Genomic DNA, 26,365 nt, shown 5'->3' with positions numbered 1-26,365 from the left:
ACTGAAGATCTTTCAGTGGTGAAATCTGAGTAGATTATTTTGAATATTAAATGTTTTAACTGGATGCCTTTTTTAATTTTAGTCTTGCATCTGTCAGCATCAGAACATTGTGTGGAAATAGGCACCTGCTGTTGTTGTGTTAAATATGCGTCTTGCCACATTTAAATTGCATTTATAATCTTGCACATTGTGACATTTAAAAGTGGTATGGACTTGATGGGGGTGGGGTGTGGTGGTGACAGTGGTGGGTGCGGGAGGAGGGGAAGGTACCAAAGTTTCTGTAACAAGACTAATCCTCTTTGGCTGTGTTATTCTAAATGCTTCATAATAACTTGAACTAGAACCAGCAAAGTGTTTCTAGCCTCCAGAGGATTGCTAGCTGGTCAGAACCCTCTGCGGATGTATTATTTTGTAAGTGCTGTAGTGTATTGCACACTTAAGCATGCAGTGCACACATTCCATATATTTGCTGCGGATTCTGCCTGTAATTGTCCATAAAAGTGATGTGTAAATGCATACATGACTGTTGAGAGTGCCATTTTTATCAATTTTTGAAGCGTAATGGGAAAATCAGTCCCAAATTCCTTTGGATGGTTTGAGCATTAATCCTAATTGCAGAAACAGCTAAATTTGTGATTTGGAATTATTATGTATTCACAGGTAACTTTGGCAAGCAGCGACTGGAGAAAGTTCTATCTCCTCTCCCATTGTAATTTGAAGGTGCAATAATGTTCATTGAATGTTCAGAATATGCAGTGATTTCACTGAAACATTCAAGATTATGAAAGGGGTTGACAGAGTCGACCCTGAGCTGCTGTTTCACCTGACTATGGAACCTTGAAGGACAGACAGTTTCAAGAGAAGGGACTGATCGTAGAGCAGTGAATCTTTGGAATTCTATTCTCCAGAGGATTGTGGGTGCTCCATCTTCAAACATGTTTAAGGCTGAGCCAGACAGATTTTTTTTTTGGTCTCTCAGAGAATCGAGGGCATGAAACTGAAGTTTAAGTCCAAGATCAGCCATGATCACCTGGAATAGCAGGGCAGGCTCAACATGGTTTCTCCTCTTCCAAGTACTTAAGGTTGTTTTGATGTTCTTTATCAAAAATAGACAGTGCAGGAATTCAGTGTGGTTCTGTTCTTTTCAACGTTAGCAATATAATAGGCACAATTCCTTCTCCATCTTTTACTGTGTTTGAGATTTTGTTTTCTTTGTGCACCAGAAGAAGTTTTTTTTTCTGTGTTCGAGCTAATGATTCTCTTGTGTTCTATTGTGCATGCCTTTGATGTAGAGTCACAGATGTACAGCACGGAACTAGACCCTTCAATCCAACCACTCCATGCCAACCGGACACCCTAAATAAATCTAGTCCCCTTTGCCAGCACGTGACCCATATCCCTCCAAACCCTTCCTATTCATATACCCATCAAATACCTTTTAAATGCTATAATTGTACCAGTCTCCACCACTTCCTCTGGCAGCTCATTCCATACACTCACCATCCTTTGCATGAAAAGGTTATACCTTAGGACCCTTTTAAATCTTTCCCCTCTCATCTTAAACCTATGCCCTCTAGATTTGGACTCCCCCACACTGGGGAAGACACCGTAGCTATTTATCATATTCATGCACTTCATAATTTTATAAATCTCTATAAGATCATCCCTCAGCCTCCGCGCTCCAGGGAAAATAGCTCCAGCCTATTCAGTCTTTCCTTATAGCTTAAACTGTCCGACCCTGGTAACATCCTTGTAAATCTTTTCTGAAGCCTTTTAAGTTTCACAATATTCTTCCAATGGCAAGGATACCAGAATTGCACACAGTATTCCAAAACTGGCCTAACCAATTTCCTGTACAGCCACAACATGACCTCCAAATTCCTGTACTTAATACACACTTCAATAAAGGCAAGCATACCAAATGACTACTTCATTGTTTTGTCTACCTGTGATTCTACTTCCAAGGAACTATGAACCTTTACTCCAAGGTCTATTTGTCAATAACACTCCCCAGGGACCTTACTATTAAGTGTATCAGTCCCTGATAAGCCTGTCCAAAATGCAGCACTTCACATTTATCTAAATTAGACTCCATCTGCCACTCCTCGGCCCATTGGCCCATCTGATCAAGATCCCATTGTACTCTGAGGTAAACGTTTTCACTATCTCCAATTTTGGTGTCATCTGCAAACTAACTAACTGTACCTCCTACGTTCACATCTAAATCATTTATATAAATGACAAAACACAGTGGACCCAGCACTGATCTTGTGCCACACTGCTGGTCACAGGCCTCCTGTTTGAAAAACAGCCCTCCACCACCACTGTCTGTGTTCAACCTTCGAGCCAGTTTTGTATCCAAATGGCTAGTTCTCTCTATATTCCACGTGATGTAACCTTGCTAACCAGTCTCCCATGGGGAACCTTGTTGAACTGCTTACTGAAGTCCATATAGGGCCCCATCCACTGCTCTACCCTCATTAATCCTCTGTTACTTGCTTAAAAACCTCAATCAAGTTAGTGAGACATAATTGTCCACACACAAAGCCATGTTGACTTTCCTTCATCAGTCTTTGCCTCGGGATTTCCTCCAACAACTTGCCCACCACCGATTTCAGACTCACTGGTCTGTAATTCCCTGGCTTTTCCTTACAACCTTTCTTAAGTAGTGGCACCACATTAGCCAACCTCCAGTCTTCCAGCACCTCGCCTGTGACTATTGATGATACAAATATTTTAGCAAGGGGCCCAGCAATAACTTCCCTAGCTTCCTACAGAGTTCTGGGTACATCTGATCAGGTCCCAGGAATTTATCTACCTTTACTCATTTTAAGTCGTCCAGCACCTTGTCCTCTATAATATGGACATTTTTCAAGATATTGCTATCTATTTCCCCATGTTCTTTACCTTCCACATCCTTCTTCACAATGAACACCGATGAAACATGCTTGTTTAATATCTCCCTCAACTGCTGCAGTTCCACACAAAGCCAGCCTTGGTGTTCTTTAAGGCACCCTGTTCTCTCCTTAGTTACCCTTTGTCCTTAATGTATACCTGGCATATGCTCCTTCTTTTTCTTGACCTAGTCCCCCAGCATTCCTTACACACACCAACCTTGACCTTCACTCGAACAGGAGCATACTTACTCTGGACACTCATAATCTTATTTTTGAAGGCTTCCCATTTTCCAGCTGTCCCTTTATCTGAAAACATCTGCCCCCAATTAACTTTGGAAAGTTTTTGCCTCATACCATCAAAATTTGCCTACCTTCAATTTATAACTTTAAGTTTTAGATCTGGTCTATCCCTTTCTATCACTGTTTTAAAACTAATAGAATGATAAGACCATAAGACATAGCAGCAGAAATTAGGCCATTCAGCCCAAGTCTGCTCCACCATTCAATCATGGCTAATAAGTTTCTCAACCTCATTTCCCCCACCACCCCCCACCCTCCCTATTCTCCTGCTTTCTCCCCATAACCTTTAATCCCTTTTACAATCAAGAACCTATCTACTTCTGTCTTTAATGTGCTCAATGACCTGGCCTCACAGCTTTCTGTGTCATTGAATTCCATAGATTCACTATTCCCTGGCTGAAGAAGTTTCTCCTTTATCTCAGTTTAGACAGGTCTTCCCGTTACTCTCAGGCTGTGTTCTTGGGTCTTAATCTCCCCGAGCAATGGAGACGTCTTCCCAACATCCATTCTGTGTGGGCCATTCAGTGTTGGTCGCTGGCCCCAAAGTTCTCCCCCACTGACATCTCAGTCACCTGCTCTGCCTTATTTCCCAAGAGTAGGTCAAGCTTTGCACCTTCTCTCGTAGGTGCACCTATCTATTGAATCAGGAAATTTTCTTGTTATGTACAAAATCATTCATCCTGCAGAGCCTTTTCAGACCTTTAAAGGTTGTAAGTGTCCAATCCATGAGTAAAGAAACCATTGTAAGAAAAAAGGTTGTGTAGTTTAAATAGAAACCAGTATTCCAGATGAGGAAAACAGTGGCCAATTAAATGTAAAGAAGTCCCAGTTCTCTGCATATTTATTGTTCAAGACTCACCCTCCTGCAGGTGAATCTGTTGTTTGGAGACAGTATGGTGGCATGTCTGAAACTTTCAATACTGTGCTGTATGGATAGAAAATTCCTTTACGTTTTGCATTTGTTTCAAGATTGTATTACATCTTTTACAAGGACTAAGTGTTTAGCAATTTATCAACATTACCAATAATGAATGAACACTCGCGTGCACAACTCTGTTTTATATAAGCTGTGGAGAAATGTTTCTCCACAAATATATTTTACAGGCCTTGAAAATTCAAGAAAGGTTTTAACTCCATTTTTGATGTTTTCTGCAAAATGTTGTAGGAGAGCATGACTTTTGATGTTGATGTAAGAGGTCTCCTGGTTTGTTTCACAGAGATCCACGTAGCTGATGATAGATCTTTCACTTGATAGTTCAGTGCAGTATGGGCAAATCGAACTAGCCTCTTGGAATCCTATAGCTTGTGTTAGGTGTGCATTCATCCACTTTCCATTCCATGTCCTTGAGCCGTGCCTGCTGGATTCTGAGGGAAGAATGAGATCCTTGTTCAAATGTCAGCTACTTACAGTTGGCAGGAGGCTGATCTGTGATTTGTCTGCCTTGTGGGGTGTCAGCAGCAAGCTTTGCGGGTGGCAATGCCATTTGCAGTAGTCCATTCATGTGCAAGTTGAGAGGGGTGCAGGTGATTGCCTTACGTTACACTTGAGCTGTGGCATTCCCTTGCAAATATTAGTAACATTGCTTGGTATGCCGTCTTCTCTGTCACTCTGTACCACCTCGTCGCATTTTTGGCCATGGTCGAAGTGATTGTCTTTCAAGAGAAGGTTGCAACCTTGGGAACAGCTGTCTGTTTTGTCAAAACATTGGTTTCGTTTTGGGTTAAAGGTTAACAAAAACTGTGACCAAGAGCCAGATGACGGGGTGTTACTGGGAAATCTAATTAGTCATTAAGAGTAATCATGTCTTCTTCCAGAATTGCAGAGAGCTTGATGAAGGCAGGACCACCCGAAGGTGATAATTTGAAAAAAAGTAAATATTTGCCACAGAAACTTGGAATGCAAGGCCATGGGAAATAATAATTTGCACCCGAATTAGTCAAAAATGTTTGCAGCCTCACAATGTGGTCTAAAGAAAATGTTTGTGGCCTGAGGTCATTTGAAATTGTGTACCCAGTAAAGGATTGGTATAAGTCTTAAAATAGCAGGCGTGTGGCTTTAGACTATTAGTACCTTGTCATTTCTGAAGTGAAGCTGGCTAGAATTTCAGCCCCTCACAGGAGGTGGTGGACAGTCAGACAAAGCTAGGCAGTTGCTGATGAAAAAACAGTGCATTCATTGCTTTGGGTTTTACTACGAGAGGTTAATGCAATTATTTATGTTAGAGTCCAACCACCTGTTAGAATCTTTCTTGTTAAAGGTCATTCCTTGGTGCCATGTCGTCTGACTTCAAACTACTTCATATTGAGTTTGTTGCCTGCTGTTTGTATGAACTGCAAATGTCTAGAGAAATTACATGTTAAAATATTTATATTATTTTGCCTTTTGTAGACTGCTTGCGATTTATTGTCTCTGGGTATATTTTACAAAAGAATTACAAAATTACTCTATCGAACTACAAAATAATGGCAAAGAGGATATAAAAAAAAGTCAAAGAAGTGTTTGTACTTCAAGCACTTTGAATAGAACTACACACATCATCTAATCCTATATAAATCAAATATTTCTTGTGGTTTCAATGCACTGAATGGCTCCCAGATAAAGGTTTAAGCCACAGTGAACTACCTTGTCAGACACTGAAAGTCTGGTACTGTTGTTTTTTAATACCTGAAAATTTCTACCCAGTTTGAGGAAAACAGTACACACAATTTAATTGTTTCTCTTGCTGTTGACAAGATGACCTTGAATTAATATATCCATTCTCTCCGCACTCTTATTCACTGGATATAGCTACTCTTTGGATTCTACAGAAATAAAAGAGCAACCCTATCGCCAAGTTATATCTTGGCACTTGGATCCATTGTCGTCTGTTGCCAAATCTTTCGATTTATTCTTTTTTATCCTTGTTCCTCTCCTGTGCGACTGGCCTTGGGGCATTTTCATTGTTTAAACATAGCATAGATTTAAATTTTATGTGAGAAATAAATACATTGTAATTTTGAAGGTGAAGTTCTGAAAGTAAATGTTCTTTTTAATTGAAATTGGCCAGTAATTATCCCCATGTCAGCTTCCACTGTCTTATACACAGCTGCCTGTAACAATTGGGCTATGTTTGATGCTGACATTTATTCTTGTTTTGGGAGGTCTCCTTTTAAAAAAATTTCAAAGACAGAAGCATGTTGATGTCATTGTAGTTAATTGCCTCTGCACTTCAATGAAATAAGAAGACAATGGGGATGTAAAGATGCTTATCCTTTTGCCATTTAACAGTTCCATTGGGAAAGTCAACTCAAGGGACTGAAGTAAGAACTGAGAGTGGAGTAGAGAAGCCAAAGCTTAATTTTGACTGCTATTTCAAGCCATATGGAAACTGTCCACTTAAGACCAGTCTGACAACATAACTTAAGCACGGTAAATAAAGATGTTTTAATTAAGGTTGAATGTCATAGAAAGCAATTATATTTCTTCACTCGATCAGGACTGAGATTTTTCTGTCTGACAGTAGGCCAAACCTTTTCAGGTAGAGAACTGATGAATTACCTACCAACACACACAGTCTGCCCAGGCTAGATTTCAACTACAGAGGTCAACAATTATCAACATTTGAACACTGCTCCTTACAATTAGCAAAGCTCATTTAATGCTTGAGAAAAGGAAGGAGAAGCAGTAAGGTGAGGCTGATGATCTATGATAGCTCAGTGGTCTGGCAACAGTCTCAGCTGAAACATTGCCTGTTGGTGCCACATGGAAGTAACAACTGCTATGAGAAAACACTGCCTCAATACAAATCTGTATATCTCATAAAGAATACAGTTCGCATTGAGGGAAGAAAGGAAGAGGGGAAATTTCAAGATTTCTCGGTATTGAGTAGTGTCTTAGTCATGTAGAATACAGTCGGTTCTAGTAGTAGTTCAGTTCTCATGCAATCCCATGTTATAAGAAAATCGCATAATAGCAGCACCATTTAAACTAGTGGGACCAGAAACGAGTCATGACCAATACACGCTTTAAAAGTTTGCACCTTAGAAACTGTGTCCCCAGTTCATAGCGAATTCACATTAACAAAACAGAACGACCTGTAGTCAATTGAACAAAACATGTGATGAATATCTAGTCTGCCTTTAAACTTCCCCAAAAGATAATTTTCAATTATTTGCACTATTGAGATTGATGAAGCTGGCTTATTTATTCTGATCACTTTTTTCAGATCCTCTTCACCAATCACCACTCCCAAGTTCTGCTTCTCGATTTTACTCAGATTGCTACCTGCAGTTTAGGCTAGATATGTTCTCGTTGAAGATAATTATTGCCCAACACTTTTGTCACGAGACTGTCAGCTGTCACCTAACATCCCAAACCCAAATCTAAATATTGTCGGGGTACAGCTGCATGTGGGTACTGCCTTCGAGCAGGTAGTTGGTAGTAAGCTGCCACCTTGAATCGCTGCAAGACCATTTGGTGTAGGTGCACCAACAATGTCATTCAGGAGGGTGTTCCAGGATTTTGACCCAACGACAATGAAGGTGAGGTGATAATATTTCTAAGTCAGGATGGGGAATAACTTGAAAGATAAGGTGTTAGTGCTTCAATGTATCTGCTGTCTTTGTCTTTCTAGATGGAAGTGGTTCACGCTTTGGAAGGTGCTGCCTAAAGGATCTTAGTGAACATTTGCAGTGCTTATTCTAGAAGGTGCAAGCTACTGCTGCTGGGTCTTGGTGGTCAGAGTTGTGAATATTTGTGGTGCCATTCAGTCAGTCTGCTTTCTCCTGGATGGTCTCAAACTCTTGACTATTGTTGAAGCTGCACTCATGCAGGCAAATGAAGTGTATTCCACCACATTCCTGACTTGTTCTTTGTTGATGGTAGACAGGCTTGGGGAGTCAGGAGGTGAGTTACTTGATAGTTAGTGCTTCAGTGTCTGAAGAATTGTGAATGCAACTTGACTCTGGTGTTAAACAGTGGAAGCAGCATGTTATAGATGGAGCAGAATGTTCCCACAATGATCAGATCAAATAACTGCAGTCCTGCCATGTCCAATGATGTATGGCAGAAGACAATTAATTATGACATGGCTTTTCTGTGAACACTCCCATTTTTATCAAGGACAACACCCAGGACCTGGGTTCAAAAGTCAAAGCCAGTAACTTTCAGCTAGTCGTATTGAAGAGCCTCCTTCACAATTCTTTACCATTTGAAAAGCTGGTACTCCATCAATCTTGTTCACTCATATTAAGAAATGGCATAATGTACTGACTTGAGCAGATGTCATAGATTAAAGCAGCATCCAAATTGAAGTAATGAAAACTTGTGCTCGAGAATCAGTCCAGCCTTTCTTCAAGCTGTCCCAGTCCAGCTATAACACTGACCTCTACCTGATACAGTGAAAAATTACCCAGGCATGTGTGACCCACTAGAGATGGTAAATCCGCCTTGGCTAATTGCCAACCCATTGGTCTACTCTCACTTCCCAGCAAAGTGATGGAGAGTGCCATTGATAACACTATCTGGCTCTTACCATTAGCCTGTTCATTGATGTTCAGTTTAAATTCTGCCCAGAGCATTTGGCTCCAGACCTCACTGCAGCATTGATCTGCACCAAAACAAAAGGTGATCAGTTCCAGTGTTGAAGTCAGAGCGACAGCCTTGACATCAAGACAAAATTTGACCAAGTTTGCCAAGGTGCCCATGAAGAATCAAAATTGATGGGAATCAGGGAGAAAACATCCAGTAACTTAGAGTCATAGCGATGTACAGCATGGAAACAGACCCTTCGGTCCAACCCGTCCATGCCAACAAGATATCTGAAAAACAGCGCTCCACCACCACCCTCTGTCTTCTACCTTTGAGCCAGTTCTGTATCCAAATGGCTAGTTCTCCCTGTATTCCATGAGATCTAACCTTGCTAATCAGTCTCCCATGGGGAACCTTGTCGAACGCCTTACTGAAGTCCATATAGATCACATCTACTGCTCTGCCCTCATCAATCCTCTTTGTTACTTCTTCAAAAAACTCAATCAAGTTTGTGAGACACGATTTCCCATGCACAAAGCCATGTTGACTATCCCGAATTAGTCCTTGCCTTTCCAAATACATGTACGTCCTGTCCCTCAGGATTCCCTCCAACAACTTGCCCACCACCGAGGTCAGGCTCACCAGTCTATAGTTCCCTGGCTTGTCTTTACTGCCCTTCTTAAATAGTTGACACCACGTTTGCCAACCTCCAGTCTTCCGGCACCTCACCTGTGTCTATTGATGATACAAATATCTCAGCAAGAGGCACTGCAATCACTTCGCTAGCTTCCCACAGAGTTCTCAGGTACACCTGATCAGGTCTTGGGCCACTCCCCCTCCTCTCTTGCCTCCCTTTCTATCTTTCTTGTAGCATTTGTATCCTGGAACATTAAGCTGCCAGTTCTGCCCATCCCTGAGCCATGTTTCCGTAATTGCTATGCTATCCCAGTCCCATGTTCCTAACCATGCCCTGAGTTCATCTGCCTTCCCTGTTAGCCCCTTGCATTGAAATAAATGCAGTTTAATTTATTAGTCCTACGTTGTCCCTACCTGCCCTGACTGTTTGACTCACTTCTGTCCTCAGCTGTGCCCATCTCAGACTGATCCCTTTCCTCACTATCTCCCTGGGTTCCGCCCCCCCCCCCCCCCCCCCCACCCCACCTTACTAGTTTAAATCCTCCCAAGCAGTTCTAGCAAATTTCCCTGCCAGTATCTTAGTCCCCTTCCAATTTTGGTGCAATCCGTCCTTATTGTACAGGTCACTTCTACCCCAAAAGCGATTCCAATGATCCAAAAATGTGAATCCTTCTCCCATACACCAGCTCCTCAGCCATGCATTCATCTGCTCTATCCTCCTATTCCTGCCCTCACTAGCTGGTAGCACTGGGAGTAATCCAGATATTACTACCCTTGAGGACCTCCTTTTTAAATTTCTGCCTAACTCTCTCTAATCTCCCTTCAGAGTCTCAACCTTTTCCCTTCCAATGTCATTGGTTCCAATATGGACAATGACCTCCTGCTAGCCACTGGAGCATTAGTTAGCGCAAAGGCGAGGTAACTGAGTAATAAATCATCTCAGCCCCAGAATTGTACTACAGTAGTTCCTCAAGGTAGTAACTAGTGCCCAACCAGCTTTTCTACTTAATCAATTATCTTTCTCCTTTCATAACAAGAAAACAAAATGCTGGAGAAACGCACCTGTGCCAAGAGAAATGGAGTTAACATTTTGAGTCCTTAATTTTCCAGCTCTTTTCCATTGTGAAGGAGTGCAATACTAGACTTGAAATGTTAATATCATTTCTGTCTCCACAGATACTGCTAGACGTGTTAGGTTTCTCCAGCACATAATGTCTTTGTTTCGGATTTCTAGAACTGTAGTATTTTTCTTTTATTTGACCTTCCATCTTATGGTCAGAAGTGGGAAGTTTTCTGTTTGTATGATGTCAGTATCACTCTCCACTTCTCAGTTGCTGAAATAGGTAGTGCTTCCATATGGTAAGAGCTGCACAGCATTAGGATCTGTCATGATCAGTTCATTCATCCACCCTGCAGATTCCAGCTTGCAATAATCATGTAACTCCTGATCAATTACAGAGCCAAGCTCCTCAATGCAATCGTACCCTCCAATTCTTGATCACTGACCAGTTTGATTTACCTAACCTAAAGGATGTGACTGCCTCCTGGGGAAAAGAATCTAGAGAACTTTCACCTCCTTGATTTGGCTCCGTGTCTGTAGCTTGGACTCCAGCTCCTTGAGTCTGATCTGAAGTTAGTCAAGATGTGAATTCTCGTGACAGATGTGTTCATTGTGGGTTAGCTTGGTGTCCAGTTCTCACATTGCAGCCACAACATGTTGGCTGATGTTCCATCGCTATCATATTTTACTCAGTTATTAATTATATTACTCTGGTATCATATTTTTCACACTTGAAGAATCTCCACTATGAACACTTCATTGCATTTTTCTTTTGTTTTCCCCCAATAGTATCAATGTAAAATCTAACAAGCTTTTTTTAAGAAAAAGAGGGGAAAAAGAACTAAACCAAAATGAAACATAAATCACAAACTTATGGTCTTTAACAGAGGTTTGGAGCCTAGTGATCTTCTGGTTCTACTTGCAATCCTGCGTACTTCTGTCCTTGAACTCAAGAAAAGACAGAGAGTCTAAGTACACAAAAGAAGCCCTTCGGCCCATCGAGTCTGCACTGGTTTATCTAGACTATTCCCACTTTCTAGCACTTGGCCCACAGCCTTGAATGTTATGACATTAAAAAAGTACATGGATGAGCATTTGTAAAGATTGAGGCTTCCTGCTTCTATTCCTCCTATGAAGTGTATTCCACATTCCTACCACCCACCGGGTGAAAATAGCATTCCTCAAATCCCCTCTAAACATCGTGCACATTCCCTTAAAATGATGCTCCCTTGTTACCAACCCTTCAACAGAGGAGGGCAACCTCTTCCAGTCCACCCTATCCATGCCCCTCATAACCTTGTACATCTCAATCAGATCCCCCTTCAGCCTTCTCTGCTCTAAAGAAAATGACCCAAGATCCTCCCTCTTCACAGCTGAACCTTTCTTTTCCAAACCTGCTGTTCCTTGCCTAAAGTTTTAAACTTTCTTAATGTACTTGGTCCAGAACTTCCTGTGCAAAATGTCATGAGGTGGGCCTAAGCTAACGGTACTGTACAAACCCAAATAAAGGGAGACGGGACCAGAACAAAAGAGGGAATGTTTGATTTGGAGGAAGAAAAATGTATTTTAATGTAGCCTGGCAGAGGATAATAAATGCAACAATAAGGTCCCTTTTTTTTTTATCTCCGTAGTTAACTCAGATTGATGTCTTTGTTTTTAATCTGACAGAAGATTTCTGATTAAATCAGGTTGCAAGTAATTTGCCATTTAAAGAATTGCCATTATTCATGTATATGGGAGCATGATGCAACCCAAATTAAGCCTGCAACTATGAGGTTTGATAATATTGAAGTGGAGGCATTTAGATTAGATTAGATTACTTACAATGTGGAAACAGGGCCTTTGGCCCAACAAGTCCACACCGACCTGCCGAAGCGCACCCAACCAGACCTATTCCCCTACATTTACCCCTGCACCTAACACTACGGGCAATTTAGCATGGCCAATTTACCTATCCTGCACATCTTTGGACTGTGGGAGGAAACCGGACCACCCGGAGAAAACCCACGCAGACATGGGGAGAATGTGTAAACACCACACAGACAGTTGCCTGAGGTGGGAATTAAACCCGGCGCTGTGAGGCAGCAGTGCTAACCACTGTGCCACTGTGCCGCCCACTAATTTACCTTGCAAGCCGATTGTATCTGAGTTTATATGCTAAATGCAGTATATTTGAGCTATTTGTGGTATTTAATTCAGGACAGAACAACTTTGCAATGTGTACTGTGGAGGAAGGAAAGTTGAATTCAAATGTAGGGTGGCCTTGGAAAGGTTTTTAATTACAACTAGTTTCTACCAATCCTGTAACAGTCTGTGCAAATATGATTGCTTTGGTGTTTGAAGGGGTGGCACGGTGGCTCAATGGTTAGCACTGCTGCTTCACAGCACCAGGTACCCGGGTTCGATTCCAGCCTCGGGTGACTGTATGGAGTTTGCACATTCTCCCCGTGGCTGCGTGGGTTTCCTCCCACAATCCAAGTTAGGTGAATTGGCCATGCTAAATTGCCCATAGTCTTCATGGATATGTCAGTTAGGTGCATCAGGCAGGGGTAAATATGGGAAATGGGGTAGGGGGGTGGTTTACTCTTTGGAGGGTCTGTGTGGACTTGTTGGACTGAAGGGCCTGTTTCAAACTGTAGGGATTCTATGAAGTTTCAACATGTTTCTTTTTTTGTTTGTGGCTTAAGATAATAGCTCCAATATAATGTTTTTCTTCTACTAATCAAGTTTAGTATTTTATCAATTTCCTATAGTTTTGGAGATCATATCTGTGGCCTATTAATGCAGTATTACTGCACTTCGTACAGAAACCATTTCATTTCTATATTCTTGATGATGCTCCGTACTGACTGAAAAGGTGTATCTCTCTAAAATGTCAATTGGTATTGAATGAAAACTGCATATTCTCTTATTCATCTATCACACCTACATGCTGTGATAGATGATGTGGCCTTCTCATTGAATGAACACAACATTGTAGTTCAACCATCAAATTGCACAGTAGAATATGTTCAATGTATTATGTAAAGAAACAGATGGTTTGGGAAAGGAAGCAAGACAGAATGTTTTGCTTTACTGGTTTTGGGCTTTTATCCACATTGTCAGTTTAAATGTTGTAATTGGAGCCAGAGAGGCTGAATTATTCCCAATACGCATGGAAGGTTTCTTCAGAGTTCAGAATAAAATAAGAACAGCTTAGCTAACAAACTAAATATCATTAAATAAAGCACTGGTTTTAAAGTTGAAATTGAAAGATATATTGCTGGGAATCCCCCAAGTTCCACTCGAACCACATTATCTATTTAGAAAAGACTCTTAATTTATGGTTTTCCTAATCAGACAACACTTGGATTGAGGAGTTCATTATTGCTTTTAAGCAGTTACAGTCCAATAATGCTTACATCTCAGCCAATTAGTCGTAAGGGAAATGACTTTGGCATTTTGTAATAAGTGTTGAATTACTGCATAGATTTGCCTATTAAACTCTTCCCTGATGTGTTTAACATTAAAGGGGAACATTCTTTCAAATACACTGGCTCTTTACAGATACAGGATCAGTTTTAATTCTTTGAACAGAATTTGTTGAGTTTATCAGCCTGAATAGAGTTGTGAAATAACAACGTTAAAATATCATAAAGACTTAATAAGTGGCAAAGACATGCAGGTGTTGCTGTTTAATCCGTGCGCACTGTGGGCTCTGCAATTAATGAGAATTAAATTAGAACTCTACTTGTTCGCTTTTGACACTGGAGTGATTTGTCTGTCACTAGGTGCGGATATCAATGGTTGCCCATCATTTTCTGAACCCTACTTGTCAGTGGCCATTCCCTGTACGACTAGCTCTTTGGGGAGTATTTTACAGATCCATTGATTGTGCAGCTGAGTTTCTCTATTTTTTTTAAGAAAGTGATAAGATGCAAGTGATGTTGCAGACTCCTACTTGAATTGTTTGTGAACTAGATTTTTGTTGGTCTCCACATGATTCAGTGGGCTATACCTCATCTGAACCAAAGCATTTCAACAAATGAATGCTTGACCTCTTTGGCACTTTGTAGAAATGGTTTGCATGTTCATACTGGTTCAATCTAAATCTTCACCTTCACTTTTCCTCTTGATGTACCCATTTGTATTTATTCTTGTTCACTGCAGCTCTATGGTTGAAAAATATGTGTTAATGGTCAGATGTTTGGTTCTGTATTTTGCCTATTACGTGAAAAATAAACGAACACAAGTGTGTTTTGGAGACAAAAGCAATTTTCATTAATAATGCAGCATTATAACTTGAAACAAAACAAAATATATAACTAATGTGTGTCGATAAATGTGCAAATACTTAGCATCATAGTTCAAAACCTCTGACTTTTTCACATTCACTTTATGAATAACTCCTTTGTGACAGCTTGTGCAGTCTGTTACTTTTCCCTATTTACTCGTGCAACTCTTGCTGTCCCCAATAGAAAAACTATTGAAGCCACCCTTATCCAGGTTATCTAATGTGATGTAGTAAACAAGGTGGGGCAGCTATATTCAGCTCTCGTTCTAATACCAATACTCATCATGGCCACGTGCATTGACAGTCTTCATAGGCTTTCCTTAAAATGAACTACCAGATAATTTTGATGCATTTGGATGAGTAATCACCCATTGTGCAGAGCATCACCATCTTACGTTCAGGAGAAAAGATCAGGTAACTCTGGAACCCATGATTAGGCAATTACAAACAGTTTTATTTTTCATTTCTTTGTGTTTATTAAATGTGTATTATACAATGCTGCTTGGGAGCTGTGGCTTTTCTTCCCATTTCTTTCATATTTGCGAACTCAGTCTATTTATGTCTTTAAGGTGTCATTGCTATGTGGTCCAATATCAATTAGCCCAGTCCAGACTACAAATTTAAATTTATTCTGCATTACTCAGTTTCAAGTCAATTACTGAGCAAACCAGTGATCATGCATCCCTGTATTTAATAAGCTTGTAATGGAGAATATCGTTGAAGCGAGAATAGGAGTTTGAGGGCTACAGCATGGATATTAGCTTTTGCTGTATTGCATTGTCCAGACATATTGTGTTACACTGTCACTGTGCTCATTAATACTAATGATTTAGCAAATATAACCGCTCATTTCATTGCAGGAGATGACATTATAATATTATGGCAATGGACCTACATTTGCGCAAGTTCATTTTAATTTCAGTGGGCTTCACTTTTAAAAATGTTGCTTTGAGTCGTCCAGTTTATTTGTTGATTCAAAAGTTAGGAACAAATTAGCGTACTTCTATAAATTCAAGTTCGCTCGGATGTGAACTTGTTGCTTCCCACTTGAGCTGAAAGGGTAAATTACATCGTGGTGCTGTCAGCAATATGTTACTGTTTGTGTTAATAGAGTGGACATGTACTTCATTCCAGTGCTTGGAAGTTGTTCACATGCAATGTTGTTCTTGTATTTCAGATTCTCATGCACACCAAAGAGATGGTCCAGAAGGTAATTTATCCACATTACTATTGGTTTATGAAAAGGTACTAAACAAAACAAGCATCAGGAGCCTTCGATTCCACTTCTAATAGCAACAAAGCTCATTTATATTCAAGAGTTTAATCAGGAATAAGTGATTTGTGTTAATTAAAGTAATGTTTTTCATATGTTGGATGTGATAAATTGTGTTGTTCCCCACATATGTGAACCTTGTGACTAGAAGCACTTCTCCCTTAGGAGCTGCCTCCTTTGAGTGCTTTGTGCTAATGCTGTGTTTACCACTTTTCTTTTGTATGCCATTAGCAGCAGATTTGCAACAGTTTTAATTTTTGGTTTATTTTGAGTAACCAAAAATTAAAGCCTGCTCAGATTGCCTTTCCCATTCTAACAGTAGCACGTGGGAACCTGCTGAATATGATAACTAATCTCCTTTTTACAGGTGTTTTGGAATAATGACATGTCACTTTACTGAGCAAACAAAGGGTGATACATGATTTAATGGGAATAGTTAAACTTTCTTTAGTCTTACTATTGTCTTTATTCAAGACAAAATAAAGCAACTTAATTATAAAGTTAAACATATTGCGTAAACAAGAATGCACTGTGTGTGTACATCGTCTGTATAAATCTGTGTACGCACTTAATTTGGGTAATCAAATTTGTTGTATAGTGATCCTTGAAAGAAGTAAAATTGCCAATTGTTTGAAAATGACAACTGTGTTATGACTAATGTGAAGAAAGCTCAAAATAGGAATATGTTGTTTTAAAACGGTCATGGGCTTTTAGTCAAAATGAACTTACATTTCAATTACAAAGGTTCTTCAGATATATCTGCTTAATTTGGACTGTAAAGTTTGGATATTTTCCATCTAAAATAAAACCACGACAAGCTGTGGAGGGGTAGAAACTTTTGTGCAGATCCTTGTGTTAAGAAGAAGTTTTAACTCCCTTGCATGTGATGTAAATTGCAATGAAAGGATAGAAACATGACCTTCTGTTATATTTATCAATTCCTGGAACATGTTTTGCTTCTTCTTTCACAAACTTTTCTGTCAACATCACTCTCAAACTTTGTCGTTGGAATTTTCATAATGTCCATGCACAACCTGAGAAAACAGATAATTTAATGCTGCTGAGATTTCCAGTTGGTAGACTTAACTGTAATGAAATAAAATTATACATTGGTTTAGAAAGTGGGATCTAAAACTCCATTCTGCTTGTACCCTATGGTTAATGTAGGAAAGATTGGATTGATGGTTATTAAAACATTCCTCACCAAAGCACAACCCTTTCCATTCTGAAGAGCAAGAGCAGCAGGTGCATGGAGAAATGACCATCCTGCAAGTTTCCCACCAAAACACTCACATCCTGACTTGGAAGTATATCACCATTCCTTCAGTGTTCTTGGTCACATATGAATTTGTTATTGTAAATTTATCCTGTGCATTCAGACATGTGTCCCATTTTCTATAATGTCCAGTGTGTACTATTCTAAAATTTAAGGAATTGGGAAGATCAAAACGATTCCTCTGTGCCTGCTTGCAGTGATCCAGTGGGATGCAAAATGAGTTCTGTGGAGACTTCTATTACATTAGCAAAGCTGTATGAGCAGTTCATCGTGTCTGCCAAGTAGCGACTGATATTGTCAGATGTAGGTTGAAGCTCCCTGTACTTACAGAACATAGACCAGTCCAGTCCAGGGGCAGGCCCTTCAGCCTATCATATCCATGCTGACCATGATGTCTTTCTAAACAAATCTGATGTGCCTATAAATGGTCCTTATCCCTCTATTCATGTGTGTCTAAATGCTTCTTAAGTATTGCTATCATACCTGCTCCTACCATCTCCACTCACAGCGTGTTCCAGGGACCTACCACCCTGTGTTAAGAACTTTCCTTGTACATCTCCTTTTAAACTTTTCCCCTCTCACCTAAGCCTATGCCTCTTAATATTTGACATCATTGTCCTTTTCCATAGTAGCCTTGAATCTAATGTAATTATGATCACAGTGTATATACTTCTACACCAGAGAGATGTTAATAAGTAAATGGGCAAAAAGTTGGCAAGTAGAGTATGATTTGGGAAAAAGTGTAGTTGTTCATTTTGGAAGAGAGAACAAAAGAACAGCGTTATTTAAAAGGAGTAAGCTACAGAAAATTGAAACACTAAGGGATTTAGGGATACATGTGTATGAAATACAGTAGGCTAACACACATGCAGTTGGTAATCAGGAAGGCTAATGAAATGTTGGCCCTTATTTCAAGGGATTTGGAGTACTGTATAAAAGCAGGGATGTATCACTGCAACTGTACAAGGTGCTAGTGAAGCCACACCTGGAGTACTGTGAGCAGCTTTGGTCTCCTCCTTATTTCAGGAAAGATATCATTTCGTTGGAGGCAACTGAGAGCAAGTTCACTAGTATAAGCTTTGGCATGGAGGAATTGTTCCATAAGAGAAAGCTAAACAGGCTGGGACTGTACCTAAAGGTTATAATCGAGAGATTATAATAATATGTACGAGCAGCACCAATGGTGAATTTTTGAAAATCTTTGGAGGAGACTGTTCATGCTGGGAAGAGAAACCATTGCTAGAAATGTACTGGCTGTGTTGAGACGGTTGCAATTGGACTATTCCAAAGTAGTTTCACAGATGGACCGTAGAGGAAGGCCAGTAGAAATGTTAAACTCCAAGGTATATCGGCCTGAATAAGAAGTTTTATGGTGTAAGAGAATCAAGGGTTACAGAAAAAAAGGCAAGGAAATAGAGTTGGAGATGATCAGATCAGCCATGATTTCATTGAATGGCAGAACAGACTCTCTGGGCCAAATGGTCCACTTCTCCTCCTGTCTCTATTTATCTTATCAACATCAAAGACAAAATAATGCATTTCCACACTCACCTGTGTCTTGCCAATGGTGGACAGTCTTTGGAAATTCGGGAGAAAAGTTACTTGCTGCAGAACTCCTCGCATTTGATCTGCTCTTGAAGCCACAGTATCTTTATGGCCAGTCCAGTTCAGTTTCTGGCTAATAGTAACTCCCAAGATGTCGAGAGTGAGGAATTCAATGACGGTAATGCCATTGAATGTCAAGGAGTGACGGTGAGATTCTCTCTCATTGGAGATGGTCATTGCCTAGCACTTGTGTGCCATGAATGTTACTTGCCAAACTTACCAGCCAAGCCTAGAAAGTCTCCATGTCTTACTGCATTTGGTATCTGAGGGATTACAAATAGTGTTGAACATTGTGCTCTCATTGATGAACATCCCACTTCTGACCTTGTGATGGAGAGAAGGTCATTATGATGCAGCTGCAAATATTTGGGCCTTGGACACTACCCTGAGGAATTCCTGCAGAGATGTTCTGAGGTGACTGACATCTGTCAACCATAATAATCAACCTTCATTTCTCTTATGAGTCAGGTATTGGTGCAAGTTTCCCCCCCGATGCCCACTGATTCCGGCTTTGCTTGGTCCTCCTGGTGCCAAATGCAGCTTGATGTTAAAGGATGCCACTCTAGCCTCCCCACTCGATTCTACTCTTTTGGTCTATGTTTGAACCAAAACTGAAATGAGGTCAGGAGTGGAGTGTCGTTGGTTGAACGCGATCTGTCTCTGGAGCTCAGTATAAGCTACTGGACAGCACTGTTGATGACCCCTGCCATCACTTTCTGATGATTAAGATTAGACTGATGGATGCTAATTGGCCAGGTTGGACTTGTCCTGCTTTTTGTGCACACAACATACCACATTGTCAAGGACAGGATGAGCCAGCTGACCACGGCACGACGGTGCAGAAGGCCATTCAAGAGGGGGACCAAAAAGACAAGTAGTTGTTATAGGGGATTCTATAATTAGGGGGACAGATAGTATCCTTTGTGAGCCGGATGAGTGCCAGGGTGCAGGACATCTCTGACCAGCTTGAAAGGGTATTGGATTAAGAGGGAGAAGATCCAGTTGTTGTGGTCCACGTTGGTACTAACAACATAGGCAAGGCTAGGAAGGAGGACCTGTTTGGGGAGTATCAAGCACAAGGAACAAAATTGAAGAACAGCTCCTTGAGGGTCATAATCTCTAGATTACTGCCCGAGCCACATGCTAATTGGCACAGGGGTAAAAGAAATTAGGGGAGTAAACATGTGGCTAAGAGAATGGTGTGGGAAAGTGGGATTACATTCATGAGACATTAGCATCAGTTTTGGAACTGTACCGATGGGATGGTCTCCACCTGAACTGATCTGGAACCAGCGTTCTGGCGAAAAGGATAAATAGGGTGGTCACTAGGACGTTAAACTTGTGAGTCGGGGGGAACGGAAAGGGAAAGCAACAGGGAGCTTGGCGTCAAGTAGAAAGATAAGCAGCAGGTTACCAGGCAATAGATAGGGCATGTCAGAAAGGCAAGGTCACGGTGATCATGGGGGACTTCAATATGCAAATGGAAATATACACATTGGGCCACTCCAAATTGTTGCAGGCAGGTTAGTGCTGGGAGAAAAGGAAATAGCTGAAGAACTTAATATATACTTTGTATCAGTCTTTACAATGGAAGACATGAGTAATATCCTAACAGTCAAGGGGCAGAGTTGAGTATGGTAGCCATTACAAAAGAGAAAGTGCTGATCAAGCTAAAAGGTCTAAAAATCGATAAATATCCTGGCCCAGATGGCCTCCATCCTAGAGTTCTGAGCGAGGTGGCTGAAGAAATAGCAGAGGCGTTGGTTGTAATCTTTCAAAAATCACTGGAGTCTCTTGTTCAAGAAAGGATCAAGACAAAAGATGGAAATTTATAGGCTGATTAGCCTAACCTCGGTTGTAAGTAAAGTTCTAGAATCCATCATTAAGGATGAGATTTCTAATTTCTTGGAAGTGCAGGGTCGGATTGGAACAAGTCAGCATGGATTTAGTAAGGGGAGGTCATGCCTGACAAACCTGTTAGAATTCTTTGAAGACGTAACAAATAGACCAGGGAAACCCTGTGGATGTTATCTACCTAGATTTACAAAAGGCCTTTGATGAGGTGCCTTACGGGAGGATGCTGAGAAAGATGAGGGCCCATGGTGTTCAAAGTGAGCTACTGGCATGGATTGACGATTGGCTGTATGACTGAAAGCAGAGAGTTGGGATAAAAGGTTCTTCTTTGGAATGGCAGCTGGTGACAAGTGGTGTCCCACAGGGTTCAGTGTTGGGGCCGCAACTGTTCACTTCACATACCAATGATTTGGATGAGGGGACTGGGGGTATTCTGGCGAAGTTCGTCGATGATACAAAGTTAGGCGGACAGGCAGGTAGTTCTGAGGAGGTGGGGAGGCTGCAGAAAGATTTAAACAGTTCAGGAGTGGTCCAAGAAATGGCTGATGAAATTCAAATTCTTAAAGCCAAAGTACAAAGGGATCTGGGAATGCTAGTTCAGGATTCTTGAAAGTTTGACTTGCAGGTTGAGTCCGTGGTTAAGAAGGCAAATGTAATGTTGTAATTTATCTCAAGAGGGTTGGAATGTAAAAGCAGTGATGTGTTACTGAGATTTTGTAAAGTTCTAGTTAGGCCCCATTTGGAATACTGTGTCCAGTTCTGGGTCCCACACCTCAGGAAGGACATACTGGCACTGGAATGTGTCCAGCAGAGGTTCACATGGATGATCCCTGGAATGGTAGACCTAACATATGATGAACGGCTGAGGATCCTGGGATTGTATTCATTAGAGTTAGAGTTAAGGTTGAGGGGAGATCTAATAGAAACTTACAAGATATTGCACGGCTTAGAAAGGGTGGACTTTGGGAATTTGTTTCCGTTCGGCGGGATACTAGGACCCATGGACACAGCCTTAGAATTAGAGGAGGTCAATTTAGAACGGAAATGAGGAGACATTTCTTCAGCCAGAGAGTGGTGGGCCTGTGGAATTCATTGCCATGGAGCGCATTGGAGACCGGGACGTTAAATGTCTTCAAGGCAGAGATTGATAAATTCTTGATCTCGCAAATAATTAAGGGCTACAGGGAGAGTGCGAGTAAGTGGCGTTGAAATGCCCATCAGCCATCGTTGAATGGCGGGGTGGACTTGATGGGCCGAATGGCCTTACTTCCACTCCTCTGTTTTATGGTCTTCTGGATATGCCTGTATGGTAACTATGGTCAGGGATATGCTTGACAAGAAACTTGGTCAGTTCTGGGGCACAGATTTTCAGCACTATTGCCAGTATGTTGGCAGGGCCCATTGCCATTGCAGTATCCAGTTTATCCAGCAGCAGAGTAGTAAATGTGGCTCCTGTATTCAAGAAGCATGTCAGAACAGTTGTAAGGTCTATAAGCCAGTCAGTTTAACATTGTTGATGTTTAAGGTTTTAGAAACAATAATCATGTGAAATAATCAGTGCACACTTTGGTAGGTTTGAGTTAATTAACGATTGTCAGCACAGATTTGTAAAAGTCAAATCAGACTTGATTAATCTTCTCGAATTTTTTGATGAATTATCAGAGATGCTTAATGAAGGAAATACGATAGCGGGTATCCAAGTGGATTTTAAGAAGCTTTTGACAAATTACTACATAAAAGCCTGTTAACAAAATTGACTTTTATGGAATAGGAGGGGCACTATCTAATTCAAATTAAAAATTGGCCAAAGGACAAAACAGAAATTTAGTTTTTGAAGGGTAGACTGTGACTGCCTTAAGGGTCAGTATGAGGACCTGCAAGGTTCTTAAACTGATGTTTTTCCTACAAATGAAAGACTTTGGTCTGAATATAGAGTCAAAATTCAAAATTTACCAATGGTGCCAAATTTGGAGGAATGTCAAACAATGAGGATGATTTAAGTTGCCTGCAATATGACCAGGTAAAGCATATCAAAATATGCTTCGAAAGAATGTGTTGGCACAAAGGTACCCTGCGCTGTATGTGCATTAATTTGTCAAAAGTCTGAGGACCGGTTGAGAGTATAAGCATATAAGACCTTGGGCTTGTGGTAAAATGCTGACTGTCAATTTTCAACTTCCGTCATCTAGCTTTAATACCTGAGACCATTGTGAACTGAAATAGTTTTAACAAGGAGGGCCATAAAATGGCTGCAGTGATCACCTGACCACAGATTGAGGCAAGTTCAGGAAATAAAATCATCTGAACTGGAGCTACCATTTTATCTGGAGCCATTGGCCGAAGTCAACTGACTCTGATGTCAAGAAACTTTGTTCCCTGTTTCAGTTTGCACTAATCTTATAAGTTGAATATACTGGATATGAAGAGTAACCCATAACTATTCCACCTGGAAAGATAATGAATCCAACTCAGAAACACAAAAATGAATCATTTTTCAGTATCTGCTTGATCGAAGAGCAGAGAGCGCGACCACGGGCTTGAAGACTCTCTTTATACCTGTGTTTGTGGTTAATGTTGCACTTATTACTTTTCTCAGTGTTCAAGGGTTGTTCTTTGTTTTATTCAGGAAATCTTTAGATTGGCTCCTTCATTTGACCTAATGAGTTACATTTTAATTATTAAGAATAAAAATTCTCTGCCAAAAAGAAATAAAATATTTGCTGCAACTAATTGAGAGTTTAAAAATAGAGGGGAGCCAGTTCAACTATGGCTATTAGATGCATTAAATAGGTATGTAATGCTGAACCTTTATAAATCTCTCGTTAGGCCTACACTAAGCATGGTGTCCAGTTCTGGTTACCATTGTTTAAAACAAATGCAAAGGTCCTCGAGAGGATGCAGAGGAAATTTGCCAGATACTTTCAGGTATGGGGAATTATAGTTTCAGGACTAGCTTGGAAAGCTTAGCTTGTTCTCCTTGGAATGAAGAAGATTTGAAACAAATTTGATGGAATTGTAGAAGATTATGACAGGCTTGCATAAGGTTGATGAGGAAAAGCCGTTCCCATTACAGGGTCATACAAACCTAGTTGATATAAAATGTTTGGAGAAAAATGCAGGAAAAGGAGCTTTTTTAGATTAGATTACTTACAGTGTGGAAACAGGCCCTTCAGCCCAACAAGTGCACACCGACCCGCCAAAGCGCAACCCATGCAGACCCATTCCCCTACATTTACCCCTGCCCCTAACACTACGGTCAATTCACCTGACCTGCACATTTTTGGACTGTGGGAGGAAACCAGAGCACCCGGAGGAAACCCACGCAGACACGGGGAGAATGTGCAAACTCCACACAGTCAGTCGCCTGAGGCGGGAATTCAACCCGGGTCTCTGGCACTGTGAGGCAGCAGTGCTAACCACTGTGCCACCATGTCACCCACAGAGCAATTGGAAATAACCTGAAACTTGCTTCCCTGAGTATGGCGATGCAAAGTACAGTCAATTGCAAAAGGAGATGAAGTGATTGCTCTTAGCTGCAGGGTGTGGGGATTGAGCAGGCGAATTGGGCTGACTAGAATGCTCTGTCATGAGCTGGCATGGACCAGAAAGATTGAAAGATTCCTGTGCCACGAATTACCGTAATATCATCTTGGTTGCTCGGGATGTGCTATCAATGAAGCTGCCACATAAATACAAGTTGTTTTTGTTGACATCTCAAACTGATTTATTGCCAATAACTTGTTTCTCAGAATGGCCAATAATGTTTTGTAGAAAAATATGGCAGTTAATTTTCACATCGCATTCTCCCACAAGCTTTCGTGAAAAGATTATGGTAAACCGTTTTTAGTGATGTTGTTGAGAGATACAATTTGGGTTTGCTAACTGGCAGACTGAGTTGTATCTTCACTCATCTGGAAGACTGTTATCTTGATCTCTATTTGTGGCTTACAAAGCTCAATAATGTACCCAGAATGACCAAATTTTAACTAGCCTGTTAATAGCATCTGTGCAAAATTAATTTCTGTGGATCTTACCATTGGCATTCTGTTTTCCTTTAGATGAACCTTGAAGTTATTTACGGAGACACTGATTCTATCATGATTAATACCAACAGTACAAACCTGGAGGAGGTCTTTAAACTTGGAAACAAGGTGATGTACCAGATTAAAGAGTTGATGTAATTAATAGGGCTCATAAACTAGCTATCAATGCTGTTGAAAATAATTGTATTGTATTGTGTTCGTAAACAGACTTATTTTTAGCTTCGTAAAGATTTGAACTTCTTGTGTATCACTTACTTAGGTTTCACTTGAATTTTGCATATAAATGCAATCATATACTTTGTTGAAATTTGTCGATGCTTGGATTCAACTTTAACTGTGACAATCATCATCAAAACACTTGGTTGCAACCAAGTAGCTTGTGTTTATTTTAGTTATTATAATCCTTTCTTCTCAGGAGGAATTTACTGTTCAGCTAATTTCACACAGATACATTGCTACAGATGCTACTCTTGCTCTATTGTAAAAATAGTTTGCTCATTCGGAATGTGTGCTGAGTCCTGGCTGCATGCTTTATGACTATATTCAGGAAGGGCTCCTGCCCGAAACGTCGATTCTCCTGCTCCTTGGATGCTGCCTGACCTGCTACGCTTTTCCAGCGACACATTTTCAGCTCTGATCTCCAGCATCTGCAGTCCGCACTTTCTCCTCAGGGCATAAATTGACTGCAATGGAAATGTCAATCTCGTCTGTTTAATGTCACTTTGCCGCAGCAATGCTGTTCTGCAAGAGATCTAGAATTTCATTATTTGCTGTCCATCTGATAATGAAGATGAAAGGAGACATTACTAATAATGTGGATAATCTAAACTACATGAAATGCTGGAAACAGATAGTTTTTTTTTCAAATCCAGTTTTTGCGAATTAACCATTCAAATATTTATGATATTTTGATGAAATTTGTTGACAGGTGGAATCACATTGATCATCTTGAACTAGATAAATCATTTCAATTTAATTGTAATTTCTGTCAGTGGGCCTGTGAGAAAGCGTAGTTGTCTCATGTCGATTAATTTTGCACAACCTGCAATACTCCTGTTTGGAATTTCTCTGAAGTATGAAACTCCTGTGAAGGGCCTTGGAATGTTTTGATACATTAAAGGCACTATATAAATGCAAGTTGTTTTTGATGTTTATCTAACTTGCCAGCTTTGTTCAAAAGGGATTTGTTTCCTTCCCATCTTGGGTAGCTGAAGGTCTCCCATGCCTCTCTAAATAGTGCCTGAGTTGGAAAGTCCACAACTTTTAACTCCATTTGCAAATAGCGATTAAAGTCTGAATCAGTGTTGTGGGACTTCCTCTGTGTGAGTACTGCCTCAAGCCCCCCCCCATATAATGACTGACAAATGTGAAAGGACGGAACATAAGCAGCGAAAGTGTATTTAAATGGCACGCAAACATACAACAGAAAAAGTCTGGCTATTCTTCAAAATACACTGGAGTAAGAAAAGTAGGACTCAGGTTTCCACCTCTGTTTTTGCTGCACTGTTTATCTCAGTCTGCTTAGGAGAACGCAGTATATTTCAGGCCCGTGAACGAAGAGGCTTTGCACCTAACTTCCATTATTGTGGATAGAATGTTTGCATTTTTAGATATTTGACAACAATGAAGTTCATTCCAG

At 40.6% G+C, this 26,365-nt stretch overlaps 1 protein-coding gene across 1 annotated transcript in view; it reads left to right on the top strand.

Annotated features, from left to right (window-relative positions):
- pola1 (polymerase (DNA directed), alpha 1) overlaps positions 1 to 26,365 on the top strand; it is a 288,061-nt gene that overhangs the window by 118,902 nt on the left and 142,794 nt on the right. Inside the window, exons 27-28 of the mRNA XM_072585034.1 lie at positions 15,853 to 15,885; positions 24,742 to 24,834. Of these exons, the coding sequence (XP_072441135.1) occupies positions 15,853 to 15,885; positions 24,742 to 24,834 (126 nt within the window). The remainder of the gene's footprint in view (positions 1 to 15,852; positions 15,886 to 24,741; positions 24,835 to 26,365) is intronic.

This window comes from Chiloscyllium punctatum, chromosome 15, assembly GCF_047496795.1.
Source record: "Chiloscyllium punctatum isolate Juve2018m chromosome 15, sChiPun1.3, whole genome shotgun sequence".
NCBI classification, from domain to species: domain Eukaryota; kingdom Metazoa; phylum Chordata; class Chondrichthyes; order Orectolobiformes; family Hemiscylliidae; genus Chiloscyllium; species Chiloscyllium punctatum.
Note: the sequence above shows the minus strand (reverse complement) of the source record. Positions and strands in the feature narration are given on the sequence as shown.